This window comes from Petaurus breviceps, unplaced genomic scaffold (assembly GCF_028583685.1).
Source record: "Petaurus breviceps papuanus isolate PSGF00001 unplaced genomic scaffold, PetGlider_PUasm1.0 174, whole genome shotgun sequence".
Taxonomy (NCBI): Eukaryota; Metazoa; Chordata; class Mammalia; order Diprotodontia; family Petauridae; genus Petaurus; species Petaurus breviceps.
This window is the reverse complement of record NW_027185761.1, coordinates 59881739-59893220: the sequence shown is the minus strand read 5'-3', so window position 1 is coordinate 59893220 and position 11482 is coordinate 59881739. Positions and strand designations below refer to the sequence as shown.

Below are 11482 nucleotides of genomic sequence, written 5' to 3'. Positions count from 1 at the left end.
GATTGCATTTTTCCCACCCCCACACCCCCTCCAAATTAAGTCAGGATTAGCTTCTCACTTTAGACTCCTATCTTGAAGACTGTAGAGCCTTTCTCAAAAGGCTCCAGTCTGGGTGATTGGATGACCCCTGGTTTAGACAGGGGAAGACTAGATGAGATTTAAATTAGACTTATTCTACTAGCATTGGGTTTTCGCTGTCTGTCATTGAGGGATTCAGGGTCAGTTTCTGAAGACCCACACTCAAGCTTGTTTTTGAGGCCCCTCTCCTCTTTCTTGGTAAATATATGCTCTCTTGGCCCATGTTCCAAAACGCTGAGAGAGAGAAGATTGGGGCAGACGTCTTCGGCAAGAATGATTGGGTGGTGTGGAAGGAATCTTCTTTCCTCCCCAGTTTATAGTTTTTTTTTCCATTTAAATTCTACTTTGAAAATTTGCTCTATTAAAAACAAATTTAGACCAGAGTTTTTCTTTTCTCTTCCTTTTTGAAAAAGAGTTTGTATGATACTGATTAGCAATATTCTCAGCTGACTTGTAATTGAAGCCCTCCTGTATTAATTAAGGGAATACTCCAAACCGCTTGGAAAAAAAAAAAAGAACAAATAAAAAGAAAGGAACAAAGTGAAGATGGAACTAAGGGAAATCTGCAAACAGCCTCATTTATTTTCAAAGGCTTCGTTGCAGCGCAGGCAAACAGAGTTCCTGCCAAGGAAAACCCTTTGGGAGACGGGAGGGCTGCAAAGATGTGTTGGCTGCAGAAGCCACGTTGTTTGTAAACAGAGATTGGGTGAGATTTGCCGTGAAAATAGACAAATCACGGACGCGACTGTACCAGGCACAGAGACACGCGACGGGAGTGGCTCCGGGGCGCGTCTGGAGCAGTCTGGGAGGAGCGGGGACTCCGGGGTAAAGAGGGCACGTCCCAAGAGGCTATCGCAGCACCTGCAGGACCCTTGAGGCTGTTCGAGGCCTCTCCACCGACAAACATAGGTGTATGTCTATATAAGTATGTGTGCATGTGTAAATACATGTGCACACACGCATATACGTGCACACATGCGTATATACATATACATATATGCATGTGTATGTATGTGTATCCCCGCCCCAAAAGGCGGTGCTGTGTCCCGGTCCCGGGATGGGGTCTGGCAGTAACGCAGTGCCAGCACGGAGATGGAAGGAGAAAGGGTAGGGGAGAGCCAGGCCCGGGCTGTGAGGGCCGCCTGTAACTACACCCCCAGCAGAAGCTGTCGCGGCTGGGCGGGGGTGGGGTGGGGGTGGGGAGGGGAGCTAAGGAGGTGGTAACAGAAGCAGCAAAGGCTGCAACGGGCTTAAACCCTCCCCCTCCCCAGCTCCCTCCCTCTCCATCTGCTCGTGAATGAATCACCCGCCAAGCCGCGCCTCCAGGGGCCAGCAGCTAAGCTAGAGGGCTGGGACCGCGTCTCTTAGCGTAAAGGCGAGAAAAAGCAAGCAGTTACTTCGGGCTCCCTCCCAGGGCCTGGTTGCCACTCCTACTGTCCCTAGCGCGAGGAGGCAGAAGGCGCTGTTAGTGTAAGTCACCCAACACACAGCCTGCGCTGCCCCCCTCCCCAGACCACCGTCACCCTCTGGCCGTTACACACCTGGCCCGGCCCTTGCTGACCCCGCTCCCCCCGCCAACACCCTCTCCCCTTCTTGGAATCAGCCTGTCTCCTTTGCCCTGGGCCTGACCACCAGCAACGGGGAAGTTCCCTTGGCTCTTCTCTGGACCCGGGGATGTCCAGACGCTGTCTCGGCGCCTAGAGGAATAAGGAAGCGCGGTGACTCCAGGGTTGCCTCGGTTTCCCATTTGGGATGATCCCGATCGGGGGTCACAGCTAGGGCTTGCTTCTTTTGCCTGGAGGTCCAGGAGCTCCAGAAGACCCCCTGCCGCCTCGGTCCCAAGCCAGTCAGTCCGGGTGTGCAAAGGCGAGCGGAGGGGTGCAAGCCCCTGGGTGTGTGCGTGCGCGCGCGTGCTCGGGACCCACGGGGGAGGGGGCGCGGGACCCAGGGCGGGAGTAGGGGCGGCAGCAGCCAGGCCGCGGTGAGCAAATCGCCCGGGCTGCTCCGCACGGTGCTGCCCGGCCTGGGGCTGGGCCGGCTGCCTCGTCTGCCTCTCTCCTGGTTCCTCCCTACTTCACTCTCTGCCTCTGTCTCCGACTCAGTCTCTGTCCGCTCCTCAAGCCCGACCCTTCTAGTCCCCGGCTCCTCCGTTTCTCCTGTTGTCTCCTCTGTCTCTTCTCTGTTCCTTCCTTCCCTGTCTTGGACGCTTCTGTCTGTCTGTCTGTGTGTCCGTCCGTTCGGCTTTTCTGCTCCGCCTCTCTGCTTGTTTCCTCCCCGCCGGGCGATAAGGCGCAGTTAGTCTGCAGCCCGGTCCGTCAGTCCATCCATCGGTCCTCTACTCCGCCTGCCGCTGTCTGGCTCAAGGAGGGGTTGAGGAGGAGCCTCCAGAAACTTACTCCCTTAAAAAAAAAGCCTCCTAGGATAAGAGCAGCCGCGGGCCGGCCCCCCCCTCCCGGCGGCCCCCCCCCCCCCTCTTTGCTTTCCTCCTCCCTCCCCTGCCTACCATTCCCACTGCATCCCTCCCCGTCTCCTGACACGCCAGCTGAGAAGAAGCTCTATACTCTGAGGAGAGGAGGAGGAGGAGGAAGAGAAAAAGAGGAGGAGGAGGAGGAGGAGGAGGAGGAGGAGGAGGAGGAGGAGGAGGAAAGAGCAGAGGCAGTGGCAGTGGCAGGGGCAGCAGCAGCAGCAGCCTGAACAGCAGCAGCAGCAGCAGCAGCAAGCCCTCCTCCAGGCGCCCCGGGTTGCCTCCAGGTGACGATGCTCTGGCTCTCCCCCAGCGTCCGGGCTCTGGCTCCGCGGCAGTGGCTGGCTTCTCCTGGGATTACCTTCAGTGTCTGGCTGCTGCTGAGTAACCTGTGGGTCCAGATGTCTCTGGCTTCCTCATTCCTGACAGGTAGGGGAGAGGGGAAGCAGAGGCAGCCTCCCTGCGGCAGCTGCCTAGGCTGCAGCGGCTGCTACAAGCGCTGCTGAACAGTCTGTCTGCGGAGGCAGCCTGGGAGGGAGCCCTTGAAGTGGGCCGGCAGCTGATAGAGTAGAGAGTTAATTCCGTTCCTTCTGTCCTGGCCATTGCCTTGCCTGCAGAGGCTAACCAAAGCCTGGGACCCATCTGTTAGAGGGGTATCTGTGAATTCGGCGATAGGCACGGAAGCATTGCAGCAGAGGCTTGCGGAATAGGCAGGCAGGGAGAACTGATTATTTTCACGTGGCAAGAGTTCCCTAGACCCGGCTCCTGGTAACGCGTCTCCGATGCCGGGAACCCCGCTATCCTTTGAATGCTTGCTTGTCTGTCTTCCCCCGGTCCCAAATCCAGGCAGCATTTAGCTATCCCTGCCCTCATTCAGGGTGCACATGTGGTTAATTCTCTCACCCTACGAGCTTCCTCAAGTCTCGGGTGCTGCTGGACCATCAAAAAGCACCAGTTTTCCAAGACTTAAATGTAAAGAAAATAGCGCGTTTTCTTTTTAAAGGATAATGTTCATAGGATATAATTATATGTTTTCAGGCAGGTGAAGACCTAAACTGTTTTTTTTTCCTGGAGGACATACTTTACTGACACCTGGTGCATAAAAAAGGGTGTTGAGTCAATTTCTAGTAAAAGCAAAAAGGATTACGTTTCAAAAAGTGATTTCAGGCAGGATGATAAAAGACCGATCAGAGAAGGGGCCAGGGCAGAGAGCTTTAATTGGGTCCATTTTCAATTTTTGCCCAGAAGGCTAATCAGATTGTGTGTGTGTGTGTGTGTGTGTGTGTGTGTGTGTGTGTGTGTGTGAGAGAGAGAGAGAGAGAGAGAGAGAGAGAGAGAGAGAGAGAGAGAGAGAGAAGAGAGAGAGAGAGAGAGAGAGAGAGATTAGAATGTCACCATGGCTGTAGAATAGTTATTCACTCCTAATGGAAAAGTTCATATTATGGTTACACCAACAGAGAAAGAGAAAAGGCGATGGTTTACTCGGTGACAGAGAAAAGCTATACTTTCTCCCCTCTGCAAAAGAGTGCAAACGGGCTTTTGGAGGCCTGAATTGTTCCTGTGTGTTTCATTTTAAAGATTTTTTGGGGGCTGGGATCACTGAATATCAGCAAAAATAAGTTTTTTGAGGGCTGACTTTTCTGCCTTTGTAGCCCTGATGGCTAGCAGAGTTTGGGTTGGATTGGAAGGAAGACAGATCCACTGAATGTGTCATAAGCTAAACACTGCAGTGTCTAGGGGCACATAGTGGGTACTCAAACTTGTTCAGGAACACTGACACTCTCACCCATTGACTTCACTCCCCCCATCTCCTCCCAAAAGAGAAAGAGAACACAAACGTAATAGGAAGAATTTTTGGAAAGGAAAGTGACAAAAAAGTCACTACAACATCATGAAGTGTCATTGTGTTATTGGTCACTGAACTAAAATTCAATTTAAAAACTGTCTTGATCTCATCACAGGTTCAGTTGCTAAATGTGAAAATGAAGGTGAAGTTCTTCAGATCCCTTTTATCACCGACAACCCATGCATAATGTGTGTCTGCTTGGTAAGTCTGAATCTCCCCAAGGAAAGAGGGTTTAAGGCTGTGGGGGGAAGAAAGGAAACTATGTAAAAGGAAATCACTCCTATGAGGAAGTCGTAGGCATCTGATGCTTTTATGCAATCCTAGCTTGTTTCTGAGCTTTGCTAGGGAGAGGAAATTCCAGGCCCCCATCCTGGGAATCAATCTCCACCTTGACATCAGCTGAAGATTGACATTGGGTGACAGCCTTCCCATTGGCAATGGTGGTTCCACTATTGCACCTGAATCCTAGGTCCCCCTAAATTTTGTACCCAGGTTGTTACTTCTTAAGAGCCCATAGAAAGGGATCAATACCATTTAAAGATAATGGAGAGAGGGACTGTGGCTTTGGTCAGGGAGAAAAGAGGTTTGTGTGATGAGGGGGAGACTGAGAGGTGGATATAGCAGAATGAAGACAGTTAACAACCATAGGTACTTTGCCTTTTTTGACCTATGGGTTCAGAAGAATAGAGAATCAGTATCGGGCTGGAGTATCAGGGAGGTTGGAGGGTGGACCTTGTTTCTAGCAGATAACAGTGACTGTCTAGTGGGAAAAGCATGGATTTTGAGTCAGAGGACCTGTGTTCAAATCCTGGCTCTGCCACTTACTACCTATGTGTTCTTGGGCCATTCACCTCACCTCTCTTGGCATCAATGTCCTCATCTATAAATGAAGGGGTTGGACTAGATGGCCCCTTTGAGCTCAGTGATCCTGAGTTATTTTTAACCATCACCATAACCTACCATAATGAACAGGGATTTCATTTGAGATTTTTTTTTTGAATTCTCTTTAAAAATTTAATTGAAGAGTGGCTATTAAAACAATTAAAGTAACCAGAAGAGAGGAATTGCTTAATGAATAAGCACTCCTGAGATGAAATCACTAGATTTCTTCCTTCCTTCCTTTCCTTTCTCTCTTTCTTTCTCTATTTCTCCCTTTCTCTTAATCTTTTTCTCCTTTTCCCTCTTTCTTTTCTTTGTCTCTCTCTTTCCCCTTTCTTCCTTTCTCTTTCTCTCTTCCTTTTCTCTCTCTCTTTTTTTCTTCCTTCACCTCTCTGTGTCTGTCTGTCTCACACACACACACACACACACACACACACTTTAACTGTGTTTTACATGCCACTTACCAGGTCACATTTTTTTTTTAAACAAAGCCACACATGTCTATAAAGCCCTGCTGGAAAAGGCAGAGACAGCTTCTATTTGTTGGCGTCCATGGTGAATAGGTGAAAGTGTGCTTATCAGTTTTAGCAAGAGCCATCTGTGTTTAAGCCACCCAGACTTTCCCCCAATAAGCGGTGAGGTCAGCGTTAAGAAATGATAAATGGGGATCAGGAATGATTAAGTAAGATCTAAGGATGAAGTCAATCAGTGGCAGCAGAGATGGAAAATGTATTGTCATTAGGATTTTAAAGAAAGATTGAGACCCAGAAACAGCCGGGCTAGAGAACTGGTGGGATCGGACAGTGGGGAGTTTAGGCAATGATGTGGATACATGGGGCTGCTTGACAGGACCTGTTGAGGTCAAATCTTGGTTTAGCAGAAGGTTTATTGACTAGTTTTAAGGCAATCGACCTAGTTCCGACTCCTTTTCTTTATTTACAAAATGGAACTGAATGATTCCTATTTAATCTCCTAGGGGTTCAGAGGAAATTACTCTAATTAGACAATATTTAAGTGCTTAAAGTTCCAGAGATGAAAGATTATTTTTCTCCAAGAAATTATTTGAGTATTACAGTGTAAAGCGATGGCGGCTTTTTGAAAATCTCCTTCCATTTCCATAAGCATTTTGCTTTTGTCTTTGTGCCCCCAACACCTAGCACAGTGCTTGGAACATATTAAGTTCTTTATAGATGCTTGGTAAATGAATTAATAATTGCAGGGAAGTATTTGAAAATATCTAGTAAAACTAAGGAAATCGTTTTCGAAATTAAAAAAAAAAAGGAAATCCTACACTGAAGGTGGACCTTGTTTTATGGGTCTGCCCTGGTTAGTTCTGAAGAGGATCATAAGATCATACAATTATAAACACAGTCCAACCACCTCATTTTTCATCCAGGAAAACTGAGGGAGAGAGAGAGAGAGAGAGAGAGAGAGAGAGAGAGAGAGAGAGAGAGATCATAGCTTTCTAGCCTGGAAGGTTCCTTAGAGGTAAGTGGGTCTAGTGCTTTCACTTTATAGTTGAGGAAACTGAAGTTAAGTGACTTAGTCACGGTCACAAAGGTGCTAAGTAGTGGCAGTAAGAGTCAGGCTCCCCTACTCCACCACATTGCTCTGGGAAGAGGCATTCTGTTTAGAACATTATTGGGCAAAATTAGAAAAGCTTTGGTGTAGTTTAGAGAGGTGATAGGACTATTTATTTTTATTTTCCCCTAAAGAAACTAGAGCCCTGGGGGCTCATTGATGCCTACTATGAGATCAGCAAGGATAATTTTTAAATAAAAATTCATATGCACAGATGTACATAATATGTGTCATATAGAATACATATTGAATATAACATAACACATTTGTTATATAATATACATGTTATATATAATATAATATATGTTATATATAATAAATACATGCATATCTATTTTACATATAAGGCAGCTAGATGGTCCAGTGAATAGAATGCTGGGCCTGGAGTCAGGAAGACTCATCTTCCTGAAGTCAAATCTGGCCTCAGACACTTATTAGATGTGTGACCCTGGGCAAGTCACTTAACTCTGTTTGCCTCAGTTTCCTCATATGTAAAATGAGCTGGAGAAGGAAATGGCAAACCACTGTAGTATCTTTGATAAGAAAACCCCAAAGGGGGTAGCGAAGTACTGGACATGATGGAAAATGACTAACACAAACACATTTTCTACACATATACATACACATACACACACATATAAACTCACATAATTTGGCAGCTAGGTGGTGCAGGAGATAGAACATGGGCCTTGGAATCAGAAAGACTTGAGTTCAAATTTGAGCTTAGTCACTGTTTGTGTGATGCAGGGCATGTCGAGGCCTGTGACTCAATTTCCTCCTCCAAAATGAGAATAATAATAATAGGCCCTACCTCCCAGGATTATTGTGAAGACAAAGTGAGATATTTTTCATAAAGCAGTTTGCAAATTTTAGAGTGTTCCATAAATGTTAACTATCACAATTAACTATGGAAATTGAGATTTCTAATAAGCAGCTGCTAAGGTAGCTTCTGCCAGCTCGACGGACCCACAGACACAGCTGGGAGTGCTTGAGAGTCTAGGGCCCATGCTGCTAGATTGCAGAGAGTCCAAAGCCAAGAGGCCTTCGTGGGGTGCAGAGCCGCCTCTAAGCTCCTTGGTCAAGTGAGGTCACTAAAGAGGGACTTTAGAGCTCCTCCCTCTCCCTGGATGTGTCTGCTTCTCTCTAAGGCTGCCCTCCCCAGAACCCCAGGCACACACACTTGGCAAGGGAGCTATTGTAGGGCTATCTAGCTCCTGGAAACCCGAAGGTGGATGGAGAGGCACCCCAGGAAGAGATGAGGGAGTCACTTCTCCTTCTCCCTGCCTCCAATCCATAGAATGAGGGGGTTCAATGAGATAATCTCAGAGGCCCCTTTCCAGCATTAAATGCTAGGATTTCATAGGGGACCATTTTTGTGTTAGCTAAAGATCTGAGGAGAGAAGTGAAGAAATATTGAAATGAATGATGGCTTCATCGACCTTGGGGATGTCCTCAGGCTTTCCCGTGTTTTTTCCTTTGAGCCTTTCAGGAGTGTCCAGACTAAGAAGCCCCCTCTCCATGGGATGCACTGTTAGGATTTCAGCTGACCTGTAGGGAGGCTTACATTTGAGCTGGTTTTATGTATGCACTTTAATAGGGTATAGAATAGTATAAACTGTACTTTGGATGAAGAAAATAGCCGGATTTGGTTTCTGCTGGGGCAGTTTTCTGGCAGAGAGACGCCTAGCGCTCAGAATAAGCTTATATCTTATTTCATAACATGTAAGGGGAAAAAAAAAACGACCTCAACATAAGCCTAAAAAAGACGTAAAATGTTACAGTCTGGAGGAAATAGGTGGCATGGAGGCTGTATATAATTACAGTGTAAAAGTCTGAAAAAGCCCACAAAATCAACTTTGCCCGATTTAAACTCTTGGCATTCAGATGGTTTCAAAGGTGGAATGAGCTCATTTCAAGGGGGGTGCTGATGATGACAGTGAGGGCAGCGGTAGCCATGGGGGGAACTGGGTAATTCTACTCTCATTTATCATCATCTGCATAAGTCTGAGCATCTTGCCAGAACAAACCAGGCTCCGAGAATAACCTGTTTATTGGTTGGTGATGGATGTAGTTTTACAACGAACGGGCCAAAAAAAGGCAGGCCATCCATTCAGGGGAAAAGTTGAGAAAGATGGAACACGGTCCTTAGTGGTAATAAACCAGTGAGCAGCAGGGGTATTTCAGTAGACAGATAGTTGTTTTTTTTTTTTTTTTGATACCTGCCTGTGGTTCGGAAACCGGCTACTCACATTGAGCCCTTTGAGGCTCATATGAGCTTTGATTTGGAACTGGAATAGAATGCAAACATTATCCAGGTCAACAGTCTCAGTTTTTAGAAGCCCTAGGATGATAGAAACAACTTTTCCCAAGATTATACTTATAGTGAGCATCTGGGTCAGGACTTGAACCCAGAATCTCTAGTAGAACCAGGGTCCTTCCACTCTATAACACAACCTCATTCAAAGTCCATCTCCAAAACAAGTCCTTTGCTGATTCCTCCAACTTGCCTCTGATTATTTTCCAATAAGGTTTTTTTTATTTAGTGATATGTTTACAGGTGTAATAGCATTTCATTTCTTTGAAGGTAGAGACTTGTTTTACATTATTCCTGTCTCTCCAGTACAAAGCCTGGCATAGAGTAAGTGATTGATCAATGAAAATAATCAGAAGCTCATTTGTTAAGTTAAAGTATTAGAGGATTGTTTGAAAACATCCAAGTTAAATGATTTGCCAATAGTCATTTTGGGGAGGGAGAAGGGGGAACAGAAATAGGATCTCGATGGCCTAGGGAATTCTGGGGGGTGGGAGAGACTTGAGGGAAGGGGGAGAAAACCTCCTCTCCCAACGCACACCAGCAAGTTCTCTGTAGTTCATGGTTTTAGGGTTTTGCTTAGCATACAGTGACTTGGTAAGGGTCACAAAGCTAATACGAATCAGTCAGAACTTGAATCTTTCCAAGGCCAGGCTTCTCTCCACTAAGTCAAGACTTATTCTTGAATAAATGCTTATTCATTAGTTAGAAAGCAAAGCATCATTGTTTCCTTAGTTTCAGTTATAATCTTTTAGTTTTTTTTTTTTTTTTTTTTTTTTTTTTTATATTCCCCCCCCCTCTGATCATTATACGTTTCTCTTCAGAATTATGAAAAAAAGGTTATTTCCAAAGTAACAGTTGCTAAAACCAGCAATGCTGGTGTGCTTTTCAGCATCCACTCTTTTCCCTTTTCTCTTTAAACATTAAAACCACCGTCAGCCGCACCAAAGGCACCTACCTGAGAAGAGGTCGGTGAGTTTTCTGAAGTTGTATTTACCTAAATGGTGAAGAGAAGGAGGCTGAATGGAAGGCCGAGAACTCAGGATGATGCTGGAAACCTGATAAAAACTTGGAGGCAGGAACTCCCAAAACTAGACACGAGAACTGTGTTTATCCCGTCTTTGGTTCTGTACTAAATGTCAGCCTGTAGTTTCTTCTTTTAAGTTTCAAGTTTCTTCTTTGAAATGCCATTTTGCAATATCGAATTGACCTTTCCCATAAAAAGCAACGGGAAATGTGATAGAATAGGAAAGCGTTCCACCCAGTGACTGGGAAAAGAAGGAATGATTGGCTCTGTCTACTTGTTAAAAAAAAAAAAAAAGAAGACCCATCCTTGGCAGCTTCCAGCCTACTGGATACACTTGAATTTTTTCCCTAAGTCACATTCCTTGAAGGCTTAGGAGAGGGATGGCCTTAAAGATTAAGTACCATTCAGGTATAAGCCATCTGACTCTGGACACAAGTCACTTGACCCCTCAGTGACTCCGACATTTCAGGATTGCAGATAGGCCTAGCTGGTGCTGGTCTATATTGGTGGAAGGAATTTCCATACCAGTAGTCCTCTGCACTCTATACCAATGAAATCATCCATCTAGCCCAATGTTCTTTGTTGTTTTAACTAGTAGGAGAATGGCTGGATCCCTTTGTCTGTCTGACTCATGTTTGAGGAAAAGGGCTTTTATAAGACAGAGACTGTGTTGTTGTTGAAAGACCACCCCCCAGGCCTTTACACAGGCTTGGTGTGTGCCTAACTATGACACATTATGCTTTCTTTTCTGTAGAATACAAGGGTTGGACTTGAAGACCTCTGAGGCCCCTTTTATCTCTTAGTCTTGCTCCAATCTTGGATCATTGTGGACAACCCTAGATGAATTTCAGAGAAACATTATATGTAGAACTCTAGCTCAGTCAATAAACTTTTTAATTTTTAAATGGTATTTTATCCCCCTTCCAATTACATGTAAAAACAATTTTTGACATTTAAAAAAAATTGAGTTCCAAATTCTATCCTTCCCTCCCTCCCTCCCTGAGCTGGTAAGTAATCTGATATAGGCTTCTTGCAGAAGGTGGAATTAGAGCCAAGTCTTAAAGAAAGTCAGGAAAGTAAGGAGAGGAGGGAGTTAATTCCAGGCAGTGGGGGAGCCAATGAAAAGGCATGGCTAGGATAGGGGGAACTGTGTTCAAGGAAGAACAAGAAAGCAGGCATTGCTCATGTTTGAGAAAAAGAGGGGAGTGATGTTGAAGAAGACTGGGTTAGGCAGGGATTGGAGTTTATGGAGGGTGTGTGTGTGTGTGTGTGTGTGTGTGTGTGTGTGTGTGTGTG

At 45.9% G+C, this 11482-nt stretch overlaps 1 protein-coding gene across 1 annotated transcript in view; it reads left to right on the top strand.

Annotated features, from left to right (window-relative positions):
• The first annotated feature begins 2738 nt into the window (after positions 1-2738).
• The window catches only part of BMPER (BMP binding endothelial regulator), a 304854-nt gene continuing 296110 nt past the window's right edge, over positions 2739-11482 (top strand). Inside the window, exons 1-2 of the mRNA XM_069084281.1 lie at positions 2739-2971; positions 4504-4589. Of these exons, the coding sequence (XP_068940382.1) occupies positions 2836-2971; positions 4504-4589 (222 nt within the window). The 5' untranslated portion in view covers positions 2739-2835. The remainder of the gene's footprint in view (positions 2972-4503; positions 4590-11482) is intronic.